This window comes from Platalea leucorodia (assembly GCF_965183815.1).
Source record: "Platalea leucorodia genome assembly, chromosome: 5".
NCBI lineage: Eukaryota > Metazoa > Chordata > Aves > Pelecaniformes > Threskiornithidae > Platalea > Platalea leucorodia.
The window spans coordinates 50,846,261-50,871,413 of NC_138827.1; the positions used below are offsets into that span (position 1 = coordinate 50,846,261).

General features: G+C 55.1%; 1 protein-coding gene across 1 annotated transcript in view; it reads right to left on the bottom strand.

The window, feature by feature from the left end:
- Positions 1 to 25,153, bottom strand: part of CACNA1E (calcium voltage-gated channel subunit alpha1 E) — a gene marked incomplete at its 3' end in the record, with an annotated part of 95,580 nt that overhangs the window by 24,505 nt on the left and 45,922 nt on the right. Inside the window, exons 8-27 of the mRNA XM_082312089.1 lie at positions 21,641 to 21,756; positions 20,560 to 20,613; positions 20,068 to 20,202; positions 19,559 to 19,768; positions 18,098 to 18,210; positions 17,727 to 17,839; positions 17,471 to 17,602; positions 17,060 to 17,132; positions 16,535 to 16,652; positions 16,141 to 16,208; positions 14,624 to 14,721; positions 11,347 to 11,403; positions 9,463 to 10,071; positions 9,093 to 9,367; positions 8,318 to 8,477; positions 7,652 to 7,781; positions 7,052 to 7,111; positions 6,615 to 6,721; positions 2,530 to 2,541; positions 458 to 554 (exon numbers count right to left, since the gene is read on the bottom strand). Of these exons, the coding sequence (XP_082168215.1) occupies positions 458 to 554; positions 2,530 to 2,541; positions 6,615 to 6,721; positions 7,052 to 7,111; positions 7,652 to 7,781; positions 8,318 to 8,477; positions 9,093 to 9,367; positions 9,463 to 10,071; positions 11,347 to 11,403; positions 14,624 to 14,721; positions 16,141 to 16,208; positions 16,535 to 16,652; positions 17,060 to 17,132; positions 17,471 to 17,602; positions 17,727 to 17,839; positions 18,098 to 18,210; positions 19,559 to 19,768; positions 20,068 to 20,202; positions 20,560 to 20,613; positions 21,641 to 21,756 (2,737 nt within the window). The remainder of the gene's footprint in view (positions 1 to 457; positions 555 to 2,529; positions 2,542 to 6,614; positions 6,722 to 7,051; positions 7,112 to 7,651; positions 7,782 to 8,317; positions 8,478 to 9,092; positions 9,368 to 9,462; positions 10,072 to 11,346; positions 11,404 to 14,623; positions 14,722 to 16,140; positions 16,209 to 16,534; positions 16,653 to 17,059; positions 17,133 to 17,470; positions 17,603 to 17,726; positions 17,840 to 18,097; positions 18,211 to 19,558; positions 19,769 to 20,067; positions 20,203 to 20,559; positions 20,614 to 21,640; positions 21,757 to 25,153) is intronic.

Consider the following 25,153-nt stretch of genomic DNA (forward strand, 5'->3'; position numbering starts at 1 on the left):
ATAATCCTACCTGCGCTGCATAAATAATCCCTCTATTCAGATGGGAAATCCTCCTCCGGTACAACACCATGACAACACAGCACACAAAATCCCGAGTTGTTTGCAAGCTGCTCTGGTGGGAAAGATAATGAACTTTGGAAAGAGATTTGAGCTCTCCCAAAGCCAGGGCAGCCTATTTTATCGGGAGAGCATCTGGGCTTCGTGTCCACTCCAGCCCCACTTTCCCTGGCAGAGGAACTAACTCTGACACCTTGCAGAGATCCAGGCTTGCTTTTAATAACTCCAGATATGAAGCAGCCTGAAAGGCATTGTGTTTGAAAACAGGGCTCCTAAAAAACAGCAAATGCTTTGAAAACGACTTGTTCATCCCTCACAAGCAAATTGCTGTGTGTCGTCCCTGCACCCACTGGTCCACACTGGAGAAGACAGATGTAAGACAGGAGATGAGGACCATTACCTTCAGCTTGGGCAGTCGCTTGATGGTTTTCAGGGGCCTCAAGACCCGTAGCACACGGAGAGACTTGATGGTCTTGATATCCCGGCCCTTGTTGGTCCTTCCATGTCGGAGGGAGGCACACGCACCCAAAAATGAAACGGAGAGACAATAACCTTGCAGACCTGAGGCTGGATGCTCTGGGGGTTTCAACTGCTGGCAACCCCCCGCCCCAGCACCTGTGAGGATGGGAACAGGAGGGCCACAAAGGTGTGACTGCTGAGCGCTCAGCCCACCTAAAGGAGTCTCCTCCAACACACGTGCTGACAGCTGGTAGAGACGAAAAATAAAGCAATCCTCTCCTTCTCGGGATTAGCACCTTTCCTCTTCACTGGGGAGCAGCGACCTTAACAAATGCCCTCGTTGTGGGAAGCAGTGCGATGCCAGGGCTGGGGCAGGCGATGCAACACTCTCCCGAAGCAAGGGCAGCTGCCCAAAGGGCTCTGTGGCACGCTGCCCTCCCCCATGTCCCCAAGCCATGCCGCTCGAGAGGGCCAGGAGGTTTGCTTCCCTACTGCAGGCATGTGCCATTTGCGGAGAGGGCTTGCAAAAGGCCCTCACCATTCCAAATTGTTTTCTACCGTTACTACTGGTTGCAAGAAATTCAGAATAAAATGAGGGAGATGCACTCAATGAGGTCTACATGCACGTGTCTCACAAAGGGTTTTCCATCCCGGTTTAAACTCGAGATTCATGGTCCTTACATTCACCTATGGAAGCACCTGCTCTGTGCTTGGTTTGTTCACTCAAATGCTGTCTCTTACAGCTTTCTGCCTTATTCCATCAGTGCTACCCAACATGGTCAGCCTGGTCCTCTATCTCACATGCATGTAATGTCTCAGCCCTGTCTTCCCTCTCCAGATCAGAGCTGCACTTGCCTCACCCTAAGTCAGCTGAGGGAGGCAGAGCTTACCAGTAGAACTATTCAGAAAAGCCCCCTTGTGACCCTTATTTCTTGAATATGATGATTAATCCCAATCACAATACCAGTTTTTTTTCTTGTCTTTTAAGTAAAGCCCATGAGCTGGATCCCAGGCTGGAGCAGAGAAGCCCTGGTGAAGGTGGCACAGTTTGGATCCACCAGACATCCTCAAAAAACATCAAGGAAATGACTTATAACAACAGATGCTCCAAATTACACAGCTCCTTTGCGAGGGTTAATGCAACAGGGAGCAAAATAATGGGCTTAATCATTAAGAGATGTAAACAAAACCACTAATTAATAGTCCTCCCTAGGAGCACAGCCCCACAAATGCAGGGGAAGCAATGGTATGAACAGCCCTGGGACTCACTTTGCACCTCCTGTCTCCCGCTTTGCTCAGTATCAGGGCCTGGGTAAGTGGCTGGGGCATCTGACTCGGGGCTGGGGTGAGGGTTTGAGGGCAGCACTTAGCTGGTGCAAGCTGCCACCAAGAGCAACTCAACTGCAGTGGTTTACATCTGCTAGGGAGGGACCTCTTCAGACCTCAGGAAACCTCCTGTGGATTTGCTTGGGATCCAACACAGATATGGAACATAGAGCTGGATAATGCTCAGAGGAAAGCCTGGCTTTGCTGTGTCTATGGCTGAGGCTGAGCTACCCTCAGCCCCCTGAGCTTGGCATGAACCACATCCCATGCCCTCGGAGGACGTCAGGGGTGAAGTCCCTGCAGTGCTTCAGTGCAGGCAAAGCCCCTGCCGGGGCAGAGCCTTCAGCACTGTGGCAGACACTGTTTTCCCTGTGCCCTGCTCCCCTGAGTGTGCTTCACACCATCTTGGGGTACTGCACAGACACTGAGATCCAGGATGAAAGCACCCTCCTCCGAAGGCAAAGGATTGCAGTGCTTGCAAAGAAAATCCCGCCTGCTCTTTCCCGGAGCACACCACCTTTAATGCATCCCGGGGTAACGTAGGGATGCATGCAGAGCAGCATACTCTAGTCTCTGCAAACACAGCTAAGGGTCAGCACAGGTGTCGGACAGACAGACACCTGCCTGCACCCGTCCCCCTGCGTTCCCCAGGGCGGGACCCCGCAGTGACCCAAACAGCATAGTTACCCCAAAGCATTCCTGTCGGTGATCCAGCCCAGCAGCCACCAAACAGCATCAACGGAGAGAGGGAAAAAGAGAGAAGAGAGGAAGAAGGTAAGAAAAGCAGTGGGGGAGCTGCACGGGGATGACCGCAGCCTCTTGGGCAGCAGGGACCCTGCGGCAGCCCTCCACCACCCCATGCCTGGGTTGAAAGGCACGATGAATAGACCATGTTGTGTCCTCCAGGATGATGCTCATCTCCAGGGACAGACTCATCCAGCGAGCCTGGAGCCCCTGCCCTCCCTGCTGGAGGTTTGGGGGGGGCGGGGAGGGGGGGTAGTGAAACCTCTGCTGCAAGAGGAACCCGTGGAGAGTGGGACGGTGGGTGACAGTGGGAGGGCGCATGGTCCTCCTCGGGCAGGATTCGAGGAGGGACCTTGAGGTTCAGCCCCAACCCGACAAAGGCAGGTGCCTCTGAGGGAACCTACCTGCAAGGCCACAGATCCCATCCAGACAGGCTAACTTCAGTAAATCACCTCCATCAAGAAATCCACTGATTAAGAGCCTGAGCTGCAGCACAGGATCTCCTACAACCCAGCAGGACACCCGCTTGGACAAGCCAAGGTGGTCTACAAGGTCCCTAGTTGTAACCAAACCTCCATCCCTGATTCAGCTCAGTCCCTGCCACGTGCACGCAGAGGGCTCAGCACTGGGGGCAAGCCTACAAAGTAAAACATTTCTTAAAAACCATAAAAATAATCCCAGACCCTGGCTGCATATTAGTGAAACAGGTGGAGGGTGTGTTGAAAAGGTAATAGTTTAACTCTGCAGCACTTCTGTGATGGGATGTCAGACCTCTGTCCTGACCGGCCTCACACCAGGTTATTTTGCAGTACATAGGGGTCCCTCTTGCTTCCAGACACCGGTGCTGACAAGCGTAAGGAGATGCTGCTCGGCAAAGAAACAGGCAGCTCTGCTGGGTACCTCTGGGTGGAGAAACTCCTTCCCTTGCTCACCAGGCAAGACGACGAGGGCTACACACTGACCATTGCTCAACCTTTCCACTGCTCAACCTCTCCCGCTGCTGCAAGCCCGCGGGCGTAGGCATCACTACCTCTCAGCAGCTCTGCAAAGCCGCAAGCGAGCACTGCTCCTCTGCGCAATGCCTCCTCGAAGGCTGCCAGGGGAGGCAAAAGTAAGCAGGGTCTTTAGTTATGGTTCTGGTTATTTCAGCTAATTTAATTTGAACTCTTTGGAGATTTACGGTTTTATATTGGGCTTTTTATTTAGGCTGCATTTGGATTGACGTATTAGCTTTCCACACGGAGAGCTACAGATGAGCTGAGATGACCTCTTGCTCAGGATGTATGGGCTCCGAGGGGGCAGTGGACAAGCCATAACGGCACACAGAGACACGGCTTTACAGGTGGACACTTGCTCATTGGTGATTTTGATGTGGCACTGATGGCCAGCGGATGACAGTGGCACCGCTGAACCAGCTCAGAGACCTCCTGCTGCACCCATGGCTACCCAGGACCCGCTGCGGGAAAACCGAACCGCAGAGGGAGGCAAAAAGGGCAGAAAACCCAAATGGTATGGTGTGTCCCAGCACTTTTTCTACCAGCAAGTGCTGGACCCGGTCACCAGCCACTTTCAGCCACATAACCACTGCAGCTGCTCTGTGGGCATTGCTTTGCCCACCCAGTGCCATGGAGGCAAGGAGAGGGAGAGGGAGGACGCATTGCCCCCCGCCCCCTCCCCGGGCCCCACATCAAAGAGCTCATGAAGGGAGAAGAAAAGGAGAGAGATTCAGATGTCACTGCCAGAGTTTTCCTCTCTTGACCAGGAGGGAGGGAGGGAGGGCGGTGGGTTGGGACTTTTATAGCTGGCGAACATCCTGCGGCTCCCAGGGCCACAGCAATGATGGGCTGCCAAAGGGAGAGGCAGGTGTTCTTATAAATGCTTTATAATGCATAAACCCATCAGAAATCGCTGCAGTTCCTTTGTTCCCCTCACCCCCGAAGCCATGAGATCATCTCCTCCAGCAGGAGCCACCGTCAGACGTGGGAGAGAGGGACAATCCTGCAGGATTACATTATAAAGAGCCCTCGTCCACACAAGCAACTCAGTATCTACCCAGCTACAGCTACAAGAGTGGGCAGACGACATAGATGCTTGCTGCAAACGTACGTGGAGATGCAAAGGCCCTCTCTGTGGGAGGGGGTTCAGTGCCGTAGCTGATGGGGGTGCTTGCCCTTGAGAATTCAGCTGCCCTGTGCCCAAAGGGACCTGTCCTTCCCTCAGGAGGCTGCATGGAGACAGGCAAGGGGAGTTGGAGGGGGCACAGCAGCTTCCCCACGTGCTTGTGGCATGTGGGGACCCTGCCAGCTCCAGGGGCCACCCCAGGAACCATCACCTTTGTGGGGTGGGGGCAAGGGGATAGTAAGCGCCGATTATGGTACTGTTAGCGGGAGCGAGGACACCCATCCACCCAGGAGTGGGCTGAGCCATCAGCCTTCCCTCCTTCAGTCATCAGAAAGTCTTGATGAAGATGGCTTGGAAGGAAAAGACTCGCTTGTCCTCCTAAACCCCTCAAACCACCCAGTGCATCTTTAGGCTGCTGATGCCCTTGAGCCCCACCTCCAGACATGATCTGAGGGGCCACCCTGGCAGAGGGGGGATCAGCCAGACCCCAGAGATGCTTGATCCATCCTTGTGGTGGCCTGGGTGGCCTCCCAGAGGCTCAGAGCAATGTTCTCAGCCAGCGGACCTGTGCTGTGCCCCTTCCCCATGCTGGGGTCTGCGGTCAGCCCCACTCCCCGCCCAGGGTCTGGTTCATCCCTCTGCCAAGCGAGCTGAATTCTCCTGTGCTCTTCCCAAGGAGAGAGCAGTGGATGAAAGCACTGGGTGAGGAAGGGGTGAGGAAGGTGAGGAAGGCAAAAGCAACGAGCCAGGGAGGGTGCAAGTGGGCTAGAGTGAGGGGAAGGAGCTGCCGCCCGGCCAGGGATGAGATGGGAGAGATGGATTATGGGCTGTAATCCATCGAGCAACCTCAGGGCTCAGAGCCAGCCACCCCGAGAGCCTCGCACGGTACCTGAGCTGTGGACAAGGACAGGGCTCCAGTATGCGCTGCTGCCAGGCCCTCCCCTCTCACCAGCACTACCGCCACCGCCGCCAGTGTCAAAGGCACAAAGAGAGAACAACAGCGTGACAAAGGAGTGCCAGCCCCTCCTCTCTTCTCCTCTCCCTCCTCAGGCACTAAAGGGGTGCCATGGCCCCAGGGACCAAGGGGTGCCCCTTGCCTGTGTGAGCATCACATTGGCACCCACTCATCCCTCCTCAAGCCTTCACTGCACCGCCTGCCCCAGGCTAGCAGCACAGAGAAAGGCAGAGCAGCACAAAACTCATCTCTGGACACTTCTCCCCTCCATGGCACGGGCACTGCAGATGTCAAGCCACCCTGCACCCACCTGTGGAGGAGGACTCCCAGGTGCCACAAGCTCGGTACCAGAGCCCAACTGCAAGGTGATGCTCAGCAGGAACACACTGCAGAGCAAGCACGCAGCACCCTGCCCTCAGCGTGATGCTGCAGAGGATGCAGGCAGAAACCCCAGCAGCTGCATCCCCATCTCTGCAGGGCTCCGGGGCAATGCACCCCCTTTGAGCAGAGGAAAAGCCAGTGGCCGGGGGTACCATTGCCAGGATGAACACGTTCAGAGGGCAGCTCCACCTCTGCTTTTGTTGTCTCTGTGCGCCCCGGGATGTGTAGCAGGCATATAACTCCAGCTCTGCCACCCTTAGGTCTTTTTCCTTCTCCAACAGCGCCTTCTGCCCTCTTTCAAGTCCACTTTCACCACCAGCTTCTTCCTAGCATCTCCAGCTTGCCTTGCCTTGCCCCCTGCCTGCTTGCTCACCAGCATTTGACAAACAAAGAGAAATACATCTCTGGAGCAGCCACACGCTGCTTCCAGGAGCCATCCCAGAATCAGAGCAGAAGGGTGCAGAGAAATGAAAAAAAAAATCAGGGTCTAGTAGCCATTACACACAGTTGCATCCTCCTCCCACCCCAGCCAAGGGAAGGCAGGGAACTGACAAGGACAACAGCCACTTACGCCAAGGCAAAAGCCACCAGTGCTCCCACCACCACGATGAAATCCAGGATGTTCCAGAGGTCTCGGAAGTAGGAGCCGTCCTGCAGGATCAAGCCCTGATCGATCATCTGAGAAAAACAGACAGGGAATGAGCAGCTCAGCTGTCAAGTGGACGCAGCCATAGGCGGGACGTGCTGAAGACAGGGACACCGCTGGGGAGCAGTGGACCCATCCCTACGCCCCAGGTATATAGCAAGGAGCATCATATTTTTAGGAGCCTGGAGTCAGAGAACAATAAAAGGTGTGCTGAGCATTCTCAACTCCCACCACTAAGAACTTTAAAGTCTCCATCATCCAAATTTAGGACCAGAACCAAAAAACTGAGCTATTTCCCACCCACTGCAAGGACGCTGTGGGACTCGGCACCCCTAGTGCAGCTGCCCTGCAAGGTCTCTTACCTTGATAACCATCTCGAAGGTGAAGACACCGGTGAAGACATAGTCGAAATACCTCAGGACCTGCAGAGAGAGGGTGTGGGTGCTCTGCAGCTGCTGCCAAGCAAACGGACTCGCTGGTGCCCACCCAGACCCCGTTACTGCCCCGCACCTGGCGCTCGCCTGGCTCAGGTGCAAATGGAGAATCAGTTTTGCTTGCCCCAAACCCAGCCTGTCACCTAAGAGTTCAGGACAGCCATAAACCCAGCCTGCATAGGTGGGAGAGAAACACATCCCGTGCACGGTGCAAGCAGAAATCATGCTGTGGGCCGGAATCATGCTCCCCCATACCAGTCCCTGTGCACCTCAGCATCTCCCCAGTTTAAGCTACTTTACTATCAACAAGGTGCCCTGGTCTGCTCTAAAGCCCACATGGGAGGCCAAGATTAATTTCCAGGGTTTATAAAGGAAGGCAATGGAGAAAGAAGTCAGATCACATGGCATGGTGCAAGTGCTGCCACCAGCTTCCCTGATCCATGTCCCACATGTGCCCCAACATGGAAGCTAAAATCCTACAGGACCTCTGCCTGTGGTATGGGGGGAGCAGGGGAGGTTTGTAATCACTTTGTTGCGGTCGGAGTTGGTGAGGACGGGATCCTCCGCTGCGAGGGCGATGCTGCTGGCGGCGATCACCAGGAGGATGCACATCTCGAAGTAGCGCAGGTTCACGATGTAGTGGCAAGCCCTCCGCACCCTGTGGGGAGACAGCCCGCACCCCAACCTGTGAGCCCCAGGCATGGCCCACGTGCAAAACCCACCCCACATCGCCAGCTTCCAGAGCAGAAAGATCGGCAGCAAACTCCGAGGAGCAAAACAAGGGAGCCCAAGGGGGTTTGGGCTTGCTGACCCCTTTGCTTGGCTGTCCTAGCCCCCCAGACACCCTATGACCAGCCAGGGAGAGTCCCTGAGAAATTGGGGGGCTTATTCTTCCAGGCTGCTGGAGCTGGGCCAGAGCTACAGGGGAGCAGACAACTGCAGAAAAACGCAACAAACATTGAATGAAAATCACAGCTAGCAATCAGCAGTTGGGAGAGAAAGCCATGAGCATGGCCGGCACAGAGGGAGAGCATTCCCAGGGCCTGGGCAACACTGTGACTGGTTATCTGGGCTCTTTGGGAGATATTCAGCCCCCTTCCCAAGGAGGTCCCCTGTTTTCAGTGACATCTAGGGGTCCTTCCCCTTGCAGCCCTCCCCAGCCCCAGGCTCCTACAGTCCAAAAAAATGTCTCACGGGTTGGTGGTGCTGAAGATGAACATGGAGCTGTGTGGCACCATCGCTTTGCCCGTCTCGCTTTTCTCCTTCTTTCGCTTCTTCTTCTCTATCTCCTCCTCATCCTCTTTGGTCTCGGCCTCCTTTAAGGGGCTGGCTTCACCATCTGTCTTGTTGCTAACTGCAGGAAAGCGAGAGCCTTTGCCTGGTCTTGCACCCAGGCAGCACCCTGGGGTGTCCCTGCCACCCACGCACGTGCAACCCCCCTGGTTTCTGCTTTGCATCCCTGTGCCGTTACGGGGAGAGGAAACAGAAGGGAAAAAAAGACACAAGCTGCTGGGATGAAGCAGATGAAAGAGGTTTTAACAAGGCCAGCTTTCGCAGTGCTGTTTAATTAATAACACCGTTTAAAGTGGCTCACCTTGACAGCAAGGATGCTGCTAAGGGGTTTGAGCAGCAGTGAGCTGGGCGGAGGCTGCGGATGTGTTAGGAAAAACAGGGGATGCGAGTGTTTTGCCTGGGCGGGGAGGGGGGGGGAAGGAGGGATCAGGCAAAGGGGCGGGTGGGAAGGAGGTGAGAAAGGGAGAAGCTCCCCAGGGGACTGTGGCACATCAGCGCTGCGTTCAGGCTCCCCTGCAAAACTGGGGTGCTGGAGGGAGGTGCTGCAAGGAGCAGCAAGGAAACCCCCCATAGTTGATGGATGTGGACAGGAAAAGCCGTGCAAGCGGCTTTCCATCCCACCCCAGGGTGCCCAAGGGCCAGGTGAGGGGCTCAGGAAAGAGAGATGGGTCCTCACTCTGTACCACAGCGGAGTCGTGGACATCGATCATGATGGTGGTGCTCTCCGTGGCCTTCTCGGTGTTGGGGGTGATGGAAGAGAGGTCAGGCTCGCTCCGGCTGACGGTGCGGCTGGCCTCCAGCAGTGCTTGCTCACTGGTGTCCAGGCTGCTGCAGTCCTGCTCTGTCAGGCTGCCCATTTTTGCCCGCGTGGGCTCCAGTGCCGCTTGCGAGGGGCTCCCATCCTTGGTGGTCCCGACCAGCTCGGCTTCGCCGGCAGGGACCCCATTTGTCCTGCGGGAGGAGGTGGGATGAAAAGAGGTCTGAGGAGATAAGGGGAGAGGAAAAGGAGCCGCAGGAACTGCAAAATGCCTTCCCCAGGTACCAACCTGATGGGCTCTCCGCTTGCCTCTGGCTCCCCCTGAATCAGCGCCTCTGCTGAGGCTGTGTCCCCGTGCCGGTCCCCATCCTGCACCCCTTCCGTGGGGCTGGCCTCCTCCAGACCCATCTCCTGGCTGGCCGAGCGGCTCCCCAGGGCACTGGCCGGCTCCTTCCCTTCCATCCGGGCTCTGCGGTGCCGGCTGCGCCGCTGGCTCTGCCTCATCCTGGCCCTGTCCTCAATGCTGCCTCCTGCCCCGTCCTGCTCACCCGGCTCACAGTTCCCGTGGCACGATTTCTGGTGCCATGACTCCTTGTCTCGCTTGGCCCGGGGCGATGGGCTCCTCCTGTCCTCACCACTGCTGGGGTTGGCCCCGGAGGCCAGCTGCTCGGGGCCCTCAGCCGGTGGCCGCTCACCCTTGCCACCCTGCTCCTCGGAGCATTTCTCCAGGGCAACGCCATCCCCCAGTTTCTTCCTGCGGAAGATGCTGGCGTGGGGATTGATGAGGGATGGCTCATCCTTGTTGATGCCCTCCTGGCTGGACATCTGCATGTGCCGGCGCAGCTGGCTGGTGCGCTGCTCCCACACTGACATGTGGTGCCGCCGGCGACGCTCCCGCCTGCAAGGAGGGACAGCAAGGGGTTGGTGTCCTGGACATCCACCCCGCTGTTGGTGCTTCACCCCTGCCCTGGGTGAAGCACCCACCCTGGATTTTGTTTGGGAATCCCAGAGAGAAGGAAATGCCATCCCCAGGGCTATGGGCTGGGCTCCTGCTTCGTCCCCAGCCCTCCGTAGTGCTGGCAAGTGCTGGAAATGGGGCTGAAACTGTACTTCTGCCTCTTCAGATATGTCAGGCTGATGAAGGACCAGCCCCAACAGCCTCACAGCTGCCCTGAAGCTTTCAGGCAGCATGCCCAGCTTGCTAGAAGCAGCCAGCACCCCGGCTTGCCCCATCCCAGCCAGGCAGTGACCACCTTCCTCTTGCTTGATTGCCTGGGGATGCCTTCTTAAATATAGGCAATGCCCTCTCACTGCAGCCAGGGATCCCTTCTTGCACTGGGGATGTCTTTGCTTTGCCACCTCCTTGGAGCTAGGCTCCTTTTCAGAGCGATGCTGCCCTAACGGTACAAATGACGGGTGCAGGGGACACTGGTGCAAGAGCCAGCTTGCTGGCAAGGGTGGCAGTCCTGATGGGACAAGGATAGTCAGTAAGACGGCAAAAGATGCCAGGTACAAGTCCTGCCTTTCTCAGTGAGAGATGGCCCTCTGAGACATTGGCAACAGAGAATGTCACCGGGTGCAGGAGGCCCCCTCCCTCCCTGCGCTCAGCTATGCTCGGCCAGGACAGTCCCTCACCCGGCACATCACTGGTAGGAAGCCTGCACCGAGGCTTGGGGAGCAGCAGTGTCGGCTGCCAGTGGGGGAAGAAGCTGGGCTTCTCTAAGTTCCTGCAGGTGTGCTCTAGGGAGGACTGGGCTACGCCATGAAACCTTTGCGGTGCCATAAACGCGCACACAAACACCCTGGAGAAGACAGACGTGCCCTTCCCAACACACTGAGGCACACGGAAACACCCACGAGCACACACGTGTGCATATACATACACTGCTCACCCCCGGCACACACGCAACTGCACATCCACGGGTAGCGGCACGCACCGACACACACTTACTGCACGATGCACACACAAAGGGGGGTAACACACACAAAACCACGAATGCACGCACACACGCACACAAACAGGGGTGCAAAGGAGCACACTGCATACAAGCACATGCACACGACCCCCCACCCCCGCCGAGGAGGCCGGAGGGGAGCAGTATGTGCCCCGGCCCCACAGACGCACAGAAAGCACAGGAGCCACAGACGACACGCGCCCCCGCGGCCCACATACAGGTGGCTGCTGCGCGGCTCCCACATCGACATGTGGTGTCTCCTTCGCCTGTCTCTTCTGGGGAGGAAAAACAAATGGGTTCAATCCCCCCTTCACCCCTCCTTCAAGTCATGTGGGCAACACAGAGAGGTGTCCCCCTGCCCTGGGCAGCCGGCATCTCTTTGCCTGTCGGCCACAGGCTGCTGGGATGCCGGAGCGCAGCAGCCAGCAGCTAACCTCCTGCACGTACACGCTTACGCACTCGCAATGAGCTGCCTGCAGGGCTGCCCGCGCTCACACTCATGCACTGCACTCTGATTCCCACATCCCACCGTGGCACATGTTGCCACCATCCAGGGAGATGCACGCAGCGATGCTTCTGCTGGGGATGCAGATACACTTCGTGGGGCCACGGAGCCTTCCCCACACCGGCCAGCTGTGCAGCAGCGGCATGGGGAGAGCAGTGCAGGCTGCAGCCTCTCAGAAGCCCTGGTACATCCTTAGGTATTTAACAGCTCTTTCAAACTCCTCCAAATTCATTTCTCCCAAGCAACACGTGGCAATTTTGCAGAGGAAGCGGTGTGGCAGGCCAGTCCCAAGCTGCTCAGAGCCGTCACCATAGGTTGATGCTGCCCTGACACTGCAGAGGGGAATGTGAAGCTCCCCAGCAAAAGCAAGGCACAAGCCTGGGTCTGAGACGCCACAGAACCCCTTTCTCCTGAGCAGCACTGGCACAGGGAAACCTAACAGGGCTGTCAGTGCCCTTCACCCCCGCTGACTTCATGTAGCTGGGGAGATTCAAGGCTTTATCCTTTGTATCACCACAGAAAAGATTCAGATACGCACAGCTCCAAGCAAACAGCCATGAGCATATGCAAATATGCATGCAGTGGTTTACAGGTTTTGCTTTTTGCAAATGCCACGTGTGTGTGCAGGACATGCAAGCAAAATATACTCCCACCACACGGGACCAAGTGCCCGCGTGCACGCAGAGCTCACACAGGCAAAACGGGCTGCATCTCACTGCCATCCTGCGCGTGCAACGATACCCTCAGCCCCCGGGTGAGTCACGCTGGTGGTTGCCTCCTTATGGCCACGTGCACGGGAACAGCCCGGTGCCACGCTCAAGGCAGAGAGAGAGTTGCAGGCGCCCGCTGCCATCCCCGCAGCAAGTGGCCGAGCCTTCAAACGCATCCACGCACCACGTTAGGCACCAACACATGACAGCATCCGCATGCGTCCATCTGGCCACCCACTCGTCAAACAGCCCCGAGCCATCTGCACCAACGGCGCCCATGTACAAATACAATACTCCAATCAGCACCGCAGCCGCCCACGCCAACCTGGCCACGTGGGAGCACTCATCCCCGAGCACCACCGGACCTCTCTGCAGGCAGGAACGCATGTACCAAACCTGCCTGCGCTGGGTACCCACATAGAAATAAAGCCATCTGTGTCTGCGCACACCCAAATGCAGAGACCAGCTCGGCTTCACCATCCCGAGTTTCCAACAGCCCTTTGGTACCAGCTCTGCTCTGGCTTGTCCCTTACTACAATGTCCCCACCGGCCCTCCTCGGCTGCTGGCATCAGCATTGCACCACTGAAGGCACATCAGACCTGATGCTGGAGATGGTTGCCCCCCCTTCCTGCCCCTGACACTATCCATCCTGGTGAGGTGGGAAGCTGGAAAAACGATTTGCAAATATCAATACCTCCCATTTCAATGCCACTAGAACAACAACAAAAGGTTAGAGAGATCTGTTTTCCTAACCAGCTATATCTGACAATGGCTAGAAAACTCTAGCAGGGATGTGCAGCGTGAGCAAATCCTTTAGTGCCCTAATACAGTCCATCTCTCCCTCTTCCTCACCGATCGAAGTGGAAGAACGATGTTCGTGCCTTGTGTGCCTCCTGGCACTGAGAGAATTCAGATTCAGACTCCCTCTTTCTCTCTCCTATCTGTCCAGCCTCCAGCCTCTTCTGCTGCCTATATCCTTTTATTCCCTTGCTTTATCCGACAGGTTCCCACTGGTAGCCAGAGACGGTCACAACACACAAACTGCCACCTCTCCTGTAAACTGCCCCAGCGCTTGGCCAGGCACAGATTTATTATGAACATCCCATCACCCCCAAACCAGGGCGATATCTGTGGCTCCTGGGAGACCAGGCAGGGCTTACAAGTACCCCCAGCTCCTGCTGCCCCTAAAACCACAGGTGATGCATGCAGGTTGGGGGAGAGTTGCATCCCACCACTGCCAAGCCAGGGAGCCGGGGCCATTCCCAACGCTGCCTTTGACCCCTCCAGATCAGTGCTCGCCTCAAGACAGCGGTTTCTCTCAGCAAATCTGCAAGAGATTCTGCCATGTACGAGCTTGGCTGGGTTTCAAAGCATAACAAAACCTAAAATTCCCTGGGAAGGGATTCTATAAAAAAAGAAAAAAAAAAAATCCTTTCAGCCGTACTGAAATGTACTGTTTTGGGAAACAAATCAAAACGCCTCGTTCCAATGTTGACTTTGAAAGTTTTATGTGATTTAGACCATATGACACTGCAAAATAAAGGGAAAAAAGGCATCTAGAAAGGAAAAAACAGAATTTTCTTCTGCTGAAACGCAGAGACAAGGCTCCTTAACACCATGCCGGGGGTTTATGTGGTTTGGGGCTTTTTTTCTTGCCCAAATCAAATTTCTGTACAATCAAACATGGTTTCACAAACCTGTTCCATCTCTCATAACTGCATTCGCTGGTAGCGAAGAGAAGGAGCCCGGGGGAGATTTGTGACACCACTGCTCCCTTCTCCCCCAGCACTGGCTGCAATCCCGCAGCTCCGCCACGAAGAAATGCTCGCCAGGAACAGATATCACCCCTCCTCAAGAAAAAACTGAGATCTCTTCCTCCTCCCCAGCCTCCTTTCCCACCCCTAGCAGCAGCCTTGAGTGTTTGAGCTGTACATTTGGGGCAGAAAGCCTCTTTTAGCGGATTTTTGGCATGGCCAAGCTCTGAAGCAGCTGCCTGGGGCAGGGGTGGGCAAGCCCAGGTCCTGTGGAGTCAGCATGTCCCTGCTCCAACACCTCTCCAAAGGCACTGCTGCTCGTGGGGAGCACGCTTCTAGACCTCCACCCATCCTCAGGAATCCATCACCTGGAGAGGGAGTCACCCCATGTGGGGACCCCTTTTTATTGCGGCAGCCCCGCAAGCAGCCGTGCCAGGCTCTGCTTCAGCTCTCCACTCTGCTGAAAAGCCCTGCTGGGCTGGGCCTGGGGGGGGCACCAGGGTAATGGTGGAAGGGGTCACTCACTCAATAGCAGGCATGTTTGGGGCGGACATGGGGCTGACTTCTTTGGCTTTCTGAAGGGCGTGCTTCTGGTTAAAGGCCTCCTCTTCCTCCTGCTCATCCTGCAGAGGAAAGAGGGGAGTTGCTTAGTGGGATGCTGGGGTTTCAAGGGAAGGTGCAGCCATCGAAGGCAGCAAAGGATACACCAGGCCACCTTAGATGCCAAGGCGTGTGGGAGAAAAGGGGAGCAGGCACTTGTATTTCCAGAGACAGCCTTTATTTTATTATGGGGACGTAACTTCCCCACTACGCCAGATCTTACTGAAGGCGTCAGCGCTACTTAAATAAGTGAACCCAGCCCACACCAGGCAAGAACCGGGCTGTGCACGCTAGAACAGCCCCAGACGGCATAGACCAGCTCAGCCCCCCCTTCTTCACAGCCACAGGGGTGAGACAGGCAACCCCCCCAATGGAGTGGGAGGCAAGGCATCCATGAATGACCCCAGCAGAGACCGTATTGCTTTAATGAGTATGGTTGTGTCTCTGGAGCAAAAAATGTCATTAGGAGTCATTATCATGCATTCAGCCTTTTCAAAAACTCAGCACTCTCTTAATTGATGCTGCCGGTACGCCGCGGGGCTCTCCCACCCCTCTCACCCCAGCAGCAGCCCCTGGAAGTGCCACCTGCACCCGTCACGGGAGGACAGGAACCCCCACACACCTCCCTCAGGCAAACAAGGACCATGCCCCATTTCGTTTGCTGCTAACGGGTCAGATCTACACCAATGTGGAAGCCTCTCAGTAAGCCCCCAGGACCGGAGTAATAGGCATGGGCTCTGCAAAAAAACTGTGGGATCGCTGGTTCCCTTCAAAGAGCAGCAATGACCCTTGCAACTCTCGCCTACTCACCATTATCCAGATGGTGCCCCAACATTTTAGCATTCCCCAAATATTTCCCAGCATGGTCTTAAAAACAGCTAAGCCCAATAACCTTCTCAAGCACCATCCTAAATTGCATCCTAAATCACATCCACTGCCCTGCGGGTAGATGGGGAATAAATACTGACACCACTGGAAAGCGCTTCCCAGTCCGCATCTCCAGAGTGCTTGGGCAAATAACTGTCCCCGCATCAGACCCCATCAGATAGATGAGGGTTATCTCAATCTGACTGGAGGCAAATGAAACTGGGGAGCTTAAATGGAGAAATAGTTAAGCCACACTTGATGGGAAGCATGGGTGTTCCTGGAGAGACATGAGACCAGCAGGTTTAAGCACTTTCCTAAATCAAAGTCTAAATGGCTTTGACCAGCAATGCGGGTTTGTGTTTCAGGGGAGCACCCTGCGTACCCTCCTGGAAGAAGAACCCCCACTTCCAATTTGACCTGACCTCTTTCCAAAGCAGGCTGAGCTAAAGGACAAGGTGGCCCCAGCTCTGGAGTGGGGACAGTCACAGGCAGTGCTCCTGGTGACTTTCCTGCTGGCCCCCTCCTTCACTCTCTTCACACCAGCAAGCCAAGAAAAAGGAGCAACTGGAACGTACCTTGGTGAGCTCCTGAGCATTGGCTAGGTTGTCCACTGCAATAGCCAAGAATACATTCAGCAGAGTATCTGCAAGCAGCTAAGGATGCACAAGGCACATGTTAAGGACATGGGTGTCTGCAGCCACCAAGGGAGGGTGGCCCTGACAGCCCCTCACCAGCTCAGCGAGGAGCAGCCACAGGGACAAACTCCTCACCCATACCGTATATACAGCCCTCAGCATGCCTCCGAGCAGCTCCTTTTCTGCATTTGAGATACCCAGGGCTACTGCACGTGTGATGGGACTCCCTCAACTGGGAGAGGAGGAAGGAGCAGTGGGTGGGGAGAGGGGTGCCTCCAGAGAGGGAGAGGAGATGGGGTTGTCTCCACTAAAAGCACAGTAACCAGGCGGATACAGTTTCCAAACAAGGTGAGGACGATGAAATAGATGGAGGACCACATGCCTGAGCGAACGCCTCCCTGGGAGCGGATGCCGTTGTACATCACCTCATTCCAGTCCTCGCCCGTCAGGATCTGCAGGAAAGCAAGCCAGCAGCTCTGTTACACGCACCTTCTCGTCACCCGGACAGCCCCCTTGATTCATCCCACTAACGCGCAGGAGCCAAGTACAGAGACCCTGTGCAGTGGATAACCCAGCTCTACAGCTGCAGCACTTGAGGGAGATGATGTTGGACACTGCTGAAGATTTGGGTCTCCTCAGAACAGTTTTGAAACTCTTCTACCTTCTGTAACAGAGACGGAAGAGTTTCCATCTCTTGCCATCCACTTTGTTACACAGGAGGAGAGGGAGGAAGCGAGTTATATCCTAATATCTGATGGAGGGGAACTTGTTTGGTTTAAAGAGCTCCTTCCAGCCAGAGGGAAGTGAGCAGGTGGTCCCAAGTCCCTTTGGTTGTGTCCCCTTGCAGCCCAGCTCCTACCTGGAACACCGTCATGATGGCTGCGGGGAAAGTGTCAAAGTTGGCCGATGGCGTCCCATCAATGAAGTTAAACCTGGAAGTGGAACCGGGAGGACATAAATGGGCTGGAGTTCCAAGGCCATCAAACCCCTGACTGCTGTGCTATCAGCTCTCTTGTGCTTAGGAGGACCTCTCCTCACTCTAAGGAAGGTCTCCTGAGCATTTGGTGCCAGAGCCCAAAAGGTCTCCTGGCCAGAAGGACCCACACAGCCCAAAGGCACCTGCACCAGCAGGCACTTTTGTATGGGAAAGGTACCAGTGTTCACAGCAGACTGAGGAGGAAGGCTACAGTCTTCCTAGGCACCTAAGAGGGTGTCATCACTTGGCTTTACCACCAAGAAACTCCTTTTCCCCAGACTTGAAATGACTTACCTGCCTCCAAACAGCTGCATTCCCAGCAGGGCAAAGACTACAATGAAAAGGAAGAGGAGGAAGAGCAGACTGATAATAGACTTCATGGAGCTCATCAGTGAGACCACCAAATTCCTCAGGGATGCCCAGTATCTAGAAATCAGAAACATTGCTGGAGCACTCACAGTGATGCTGACAGGAGAGCAGAAGTGACTGGATCTGGGCTGCAGCCACAGTCTGAGATGAAGGGTGACAGGCACAGACGGTTGGTACATACTTGGTTATTTTAAATATTCGCAGGAGACGAAGGGCTCGTAGGACACTGATCCCAAAAGAGGTTCCCGGTCTGAAGATAGCCCAAACCACTTCAAAGATGCTTCCAACCGTGACCTGAGAAGCAGACGCAGCCATGGGTCAAAGACAGGCTCAGGATGGGCTGTTGCAGGAAACCTTCACATGCCTGAAGATGAGGCACCCACCACCCTGCCCAAGACCTGGTGTCTTGGTCTGGCATGGACAGGCTGTCCCGGAAGAGAGGGCTCCCCTGCCCACTGCGAGGGCCATCGTGTTCTCTCCTTTGGTGCCCTGTGCTGCAGACACCTGCCAAACATCTCCCCCCAGACCCACAGCATCTCTGGGGCCGCTTACCCCACAGTCAAAGCAGTTGAAAGAAGAATGGAAGTAAAGGCGTGGCCCCATCCCGTACATCTTTAAGGACATCTCCAGGAGAAAGAGCCCAAGAAACAGGAACTCTGCATAGTCTGAAAGAGAAAACACAGATGCGCTACCCCTGGGGCACCGAGCTGTGCGGAGCATCCTGCATGTACCCACCAGTGGCCCATAGAGCATGCTACAGACATGTGACAAGTCAAGGACCACGCTGTTTCCCCAAGCTCTCAGGGATTGGAATGAGGGAAGTTTGTCTGTGAGGAGCTAAATTGTGTATAACAGAGCATCAACCCCACAAGTTAATCTTTCAGGGAAGGTGCACCAGTGTACTAGGGGTTTGAGAAGACCAGAGATGGCTGGCATGAAGCAGAGTAGCTCTTTAGCATTATACGACAGTGGCTGAGGTGTCTGCAAAGACATTAACCACACAACACTGTGGGGGAATATTAGCAACGTGGATTTAAATCATTGCATGGCTGGAACCTGGCCAGAGCAACCGAGCCGAACAGCCAAGAGCCAGTGAAAAGCTTCTCCAGCTATTTCTTGAACATTAGCAGGCAAGAGTCTGGCTCTTCACCTTGTCCAAAAGATGCTTCTCACCACGACCAGCTGCCGTACCACACCGTGGCGTGCTGGGATCCCAGCAGGCCTGAGCATGCTAATGCAAATTTGGGCAGGCCCGGTGCTTGATGAGGACATTTTCAAGGTGAGTAAGAATAACATGGCTGAGAAAGCAGCACTGTCCCTACTGCAGCAGCTCAGGAGTAACACATGGCTGCTGTGGGGTTGGCCACGCTGCTCTGCAGTTAGCACCACACTAGAATAGACATGGGTGTACTGTCTCTGAGACTTGACCTTGTACCATGTCCCATGGTGGGCTGGGGGATGCTCCAGTAACTGGTTTCAAGCTTGGGATCTCCATACCATGCTCTGCACCAAAACTTTAACCAGGGGGTTCTCCCATGACAAGTCCCATCCCTGCAAACTCACACCTTTCCAGCAATTACTGGTGGGCATTCAAAGATGGATCTCCAGCAAGCTTCCCATCACCACTGTTCACAATTTTAGGATAAACTCAACTGAGACCTGCAGTCTGTTTCTCTCCCTTGACAAACACATCGGATCTAAGGGGCACGAGACCAGTAAAACTCCTCCACATTTGCCCACAGGGCCGAAACAGCCATCAGTGGCCACGGGGCCAAGGGCAAAGGTGAATTAAATGGCTGTACAAGGTCCTTTTTTTATCAACAGTGGATGTAATTCAGGTTTTTCCCCACCCAGCTCCATACCAGCATGACTCTGGTGGGATTGATCCCCATGTGCCCTGGGGCGAGGAGCGAGGGCATGCTGCAACCTCCATCTGCTGGAGATAAGAAGGTTGCAGGAGGTTTTGCCTGCCCACGCAGTGCTCTCACACCTACACAAAGCCCAGGGACTCACAGAGGAAGTGGGTGAGCCAGGCTGGCTGGTTGTGATGGACGATGGCCACACAGGCAGTGTTGAGAGCCACCAGGCTCAAGACAATCCAGTAGAAGACCTGGGATTTCACCATGTGGCGAACGGAGATGCGCAGGAGTCGCTCCTTGTGCCGTAAGTAGGAGGCACCATCCACTCTGGCGCCTTTGAGGCCAGAGTGACTCAAGGGGTTACCTAAAAGAAAAGAGGGGGGAGAAGGAGTTGGGTGCTCCAGTCAAGGTGAGAGAAGGAGTTGGGTGCTCCAGCCTTCCTCACAACATGAGACAGGACAGACAGCTCACAGACATTGCTCTTATGGGACATGACTTAACCGCACAGTTTATAAATACAGGGGGCAGCGGGTTGTTTGCCCCCTTTGCTGTCAAACTAGCAGAGATAGCTGATCTGTGACAATCCCCACATAATACATGCAACCCTCACAACTCAATAAACTGGCAGAGGTTTTGGGGAGCAAAGCTCCAAACTGTACTAACCCAAGGTTGGATGAAGAGGTCTTCTCTGCGCCAGCCTCCGCTCACCCACGGAGGAGATATCAACGCAGTGCTCATCGCTCGAGTCACGGTTCATGGCGTCCGTTCGGTTCCTTTTGATGGTGGCTCTCCTGAGCACTGGGAAGGGAACAGAAAGGGGTGTTGGTGGCCCAATTCGGCCAGTAGCCAGCTCATCAGACCATGACCTGGTGATCAGTACTTGGCTAACTCAGGTCTGGTAACAGGATGGAGATACCCAGGTGACCCTAGTCCAGAGCTGTCCCTGTATGGGACCAGACACCTCCTGGCCTCCATGCTCTCTTAGGGGTTATGCTGTCAATCCATTTCCCCATACCCCTCTCTCAGGCCACAGACCCCACTGGGGCATCCCCAAACCTCCCTCCTCTCATCGCAGCTAGCGGGTTTCAACCTCCAGCTGTGGGCAGGCAGAAGGAAGGGTAGGCAGGTGCTTAAGCAGAACACTGCTTGTCTTACCTTCTAAGGCTGAGGTCCCAGAATTTTTGTTCTCTTCAGCCAGCATGACTTCCTCTACGCAAAACACAGAGTTCAGCATCAGAAGACAAGACATAGTTGGCTGAGTACATCAGACCTCACTGCCTTGCACCTAAGCACTTTGCCCAGCCTGGAAGTGGTTGCTCTATGTTGCAAACTCTTGTCAAGTATTGGTTAAGTGTCCAAAAGCAAATTCTGGAGGGTAGCAAGTGGCAGCTACCACACATTGCATCAGAAAGAAAAAATACTTGTAATCAACCCTTCTTCCTCCACTGTAATTAACCCCACTAAAGAAGTTGAACATTGTAGACAGCTCTGGGGCTCAACATCCTAACCCAGAACAAAAGCTAAGGTCTGGGGCTCAGGTCTCATTTCAAGTTACCATCCTTTTTCAAGTCTGAATGCTAAATGAAAGTGTAAATCTTCCCTTCCCAGAGCTGAATGCACTGAACTGATCCCCACCAGGTGCAAGCAAGGACAAGGGCTGTAGCAGTTTGGGGACCAGGACCACGGGCTGTTGTGCATGGCTGGGTGTCAGCAGGAAACCTGGAAACCTCCACCATCCCCAGCCCTCACCCATGTCCAGGTGGGAGCCCCGAGCTGGGAACTAGCAAGTGCATCCCCTCCAGTCTGCTCCAGGAGCAGGTTTAACTGGAAAACCACTGTCATGGTTCACTGCTCTACTTTCCCCCTGCCCACCACTGCAGGGGACTCCAGAAAGGAAACCATGGCAGGGCAGAGCAAAGCTCACAGCAGTGATGCTCACAGACTTCCCTGGAGATGCAGTATGCCTCACGTTCAAAATACGACAGTTTCATGCCACAGAACATGAGGTTTCATCAGCTGTTGGCAACGTCCTTGCTTGCAGCCTGGTCGGACCATCACGTCATCTGGGGCCGAGCTCACCCATGCACCCAACACCACCATGTGACCACCTGCGCAACTTTTGGGTTGCACTGGATGATGCTCAGCCATCCTTTCCCATCCCCACCATTTTGCATGACCAGCACCCTTCAGTGCACGCCACCCCCCTGGCAGCCCCCCCCGGCCCGCCAGCCTTTACCCGCTTTGTCTATCCAGGCCCGGTAGCCGTTGAGCTCCCGCTCGATCTGCTGCTGGCGCCGCAGCTTCATGAAGGCTCGGCGGTTCTCCACTCGCTCGCGCTCTTTGGCAAACTCCCTGGGGAAGGGCAGAGGGGGGCGGTGAGAGGGCAGCTGGGGGGCAGCGGGGTGCACAGGGGGCTGGGGACACTGCAGGGCCAGGACAGGAGGCAGGGACCAAGGGCGAGCACAAGCCAAAGTCTGCTGGAGCATTTTGGGGCAATGCATGGCCATCCTCAGCCAAAGCATGGCCAGGGGATGGATGAATGAACAGAGAGAAGGAGAGGATGCACATGAGCAAACCCCCTGCTCGGTCACTCAACCCCGCATGCCCCTGGCTGGGAGGTCCCGCTGTTCGGGAAGGATGCTCCCAGTGCCACCCAACTCCAGCACCAGTTCAGCTTCTGTATGTCCCTTCAGGGAATAAAAACTGGGCATCGTGAGGAGGCAGTAAGGGGATGGAGAAGGGCAGGTCCTGTCCCCTGCCTTCACCTCCTCCTCTGAATCCTTTTTCTTTCCAGCCTCTCCTAGGAGGATTCTCCCAGGACTTGAAACATCCCTGTTGTCCTTCTCTGGACTTCAGTGTCTCATGTGAACTGCCCAGGCGTGATGACCAGTCCAGAGAAGGACAACAGCTTGGCTTGATGCCGCAGCAGGCAGGAGGGCAGGCAGCACCTCATAGGCTTTGCGCAGGCAAAGCCTTGCTCCTGTCTAGGGCCAAACACTGAGCAACACTGGCCAGAGCTAACGCTGTGCCCACCGCTCATGCAGCATGTGGTGCACAGATCCACTGGCATCTACATGCTCACACGCACTCCTAGGCACAATCATAAACATACTCCTCAGTACATAAGATTTATGATTTCACCTATAGCCCAGCCCAGAGCTGTGCAAAGACACCCATATGCAGCTAGGGCTATATACACCTTCTCATGTGCAGTTAAAACACAAGATCACACCAGTAAGCCTGGTCTGCTTTCTGGTATACACACGCTTGTGGCCATACGCAGAAGGCCCATGCAGGCTGCCCTCCTGAGGTTTTCACCCACCCTGTATGGAGAAGCACCTGAAGCCCTAAGCATGTAAAGGCCATCACACCCAGAGAAATGGAAATATATGGCAGGAAGCACAGGGGTGGCAATGTACATAACCTCCCACCCATGCCGTGGGTTGTACATGAGACGAGATGGTTGGACCTGCTTCTAGGAGGTCCCACACGCTGTGCTCACACGCACCACAAACCTGGGGCATCTTGACCCACACGTTATACCTCTATTGACAATCACATTTGCACACAAGGAGCATCCCTCACACCAGACACCCCCCCAGCACACCCTTCCTTCCTTGCAACAACATCAGGGGGATGCAATCTGCGGGCTGCAGCTTCCCATCCCATCCCCGGCCCCGGTGGCCGCAGAGCCCCAGCTGCATGGTGGAACCCAGCCCGTGCCCTCAGCCCCCTCCCGGTCCCAGGCTGCTCGAAGGGAAGCATGATTGCGAAGAACAAATGGCACCGTTCTCTCTGCAAGACAAACGTCTCTCTCCCCAGAGACTAGCAGCAATCTCCAGCCTCAAAAAAAAAATATTCTAAAGAACTGAAAGAATTGGTCTGTCTGCTGCAGAGAGAGTTCAAGTGCATTACCCCAGCTGAGCTATTACACCCTTAATGCTGTGTGGGCTTTCGTGTATGTGTGTGTGTGTGCATGTTTGTGTGAAAAGCCCTGAATGTTCCCTGCATCTCTTGTTTAAGATCCCCAGACAATTCAAGCGTTTTTAATTCCACCCCAGGAAGGTGAAGTTTCCTGCCGCTCTGGCATTAAGCATCAAATGACTCTCCCCCTCCATTGCTGGCTTTCAGACTGAAATGAGACTTTCTTCCTAGGGCAGGGAAGGGGGAGAGAACAAAAGGCAAGGAAGAGAAAAGCAGCCTAAGTGGAGAGAAGGAGGGCGGGAGGAGACAGGGGAGAAGGAAGGACCTCCCACACCCAACAGCAAAACACACTCTCAGTTTTGGCCATGCCATGCCAAAAACCCTCCTTGCCCTAGCTGAAGGAAAGGCAGGACCATTTTGGCTGTGCCATCATCCACCACCGGCTTTGTTTGTTAGCAAATTGGAATGTCAAGAAATGAGAAGATGCCATCTGCAGCCAGAGTTAGCGGGGAAGTTGCCTCTCTCCCTCTGGTTTGGTCCACTGGTCCTCCCACGTGCTGAACCTCTGCCCCTTGGGCCATAACCCCACACCAGCCAGCTCCTTGGCAGAAGTTTTGCCAGCCAGACCCTGCAGGTATATTCTGCAACTGGGAACACCTGGAAAGCTTCCCCTCATTTACACCAGCTGGGAATCTGGCCCCTCTCTGCCACCTCCTGCTTGCCCACCCCTTTGTCTTCCAGCTCCTCCTCTGCTGAGGCTAGTGTCTCCTTTTGCTACACGGTGAGAGAAGCCATCATCATGTGTCCATAATCAAACCCAGCCAGGACTAGCTGAGTTTCAAATCACCTTTTCCCAGAGAAGGGAATGGGAGCATCTTTTCCAGCACCCCCCTCATTGAGCACTATTTCCCCCTACCCAACCGTTTGCTCATGGAGCCCTAATTTGCAAGAAGCTGGTGCCACACGCATCCAGGGACAAGGTCCATGCAGCTGCAGCAGCGTCTCCGAGGGAGACACTTCCCACACGCTTGATCCCTAATGGAGCTTAATTGCCTTTGTCCATTAGAGGGAGGAAGGGGTGGCATGGGGGGGGGGGGGGGGGAAGTTAAGCTCAGCTTAATGAATTATTACATTTCAGAGAGACACGTTACCGAGCAGGGCAGCAGCGGGGGCTGGTGACATCTGAGAGTGGGTAGGCGATGCTGACAGATCAAGGATTGCTCAGAGCCAATTTGCAGCAGCGGGTAGAGATAATACTGTATGTGAGTGAGAACAGGGCCAGCGACTGTGACTGACAGCCGCTTGGGAAGGCTCCAAGTCACAGGCAGGGCAGCATCGCCAAGAGAGCCGGGTGCCTGCCTCCCATTGAAGGGCTCTGCTCCGCAGCGTGTTTGGGTTACAGGGCCCAATTTTGCCTTGCAAAGAGCCTGAGGCTTTGCTGCCCCATGGGGTCCCTGCAAGGGGGCTCAGAGGACCCCAACAGACAGCACGGTCCCCACCAGCAACAATTCTGCTTGTCCACCTGGATCTCCTGGCCCCAAATCCTGATGCCTCCAGCATGAAAACGTCCACCCATGACAGCCAAGCTCCACTCATGCCGACCCTCTGTCTTTGCAGCCCTTCCCCGTCCAGCCTCATAAAGCTGAAGGCACGCAGCGAGCAACGGAGGCGAGTGCTGAAGGTCATGGTGGGAGCTGGGGAGCAGTGTGCCATCTGTCCTCCTGCACACAAGGGTACCATCCATCCTCACACCACAGCCAGCCTGCCGGGGCGATTGGAGCACAGATGGTTCGCTCCTCCTCTACCTGCAAATTCTCCTCTACAG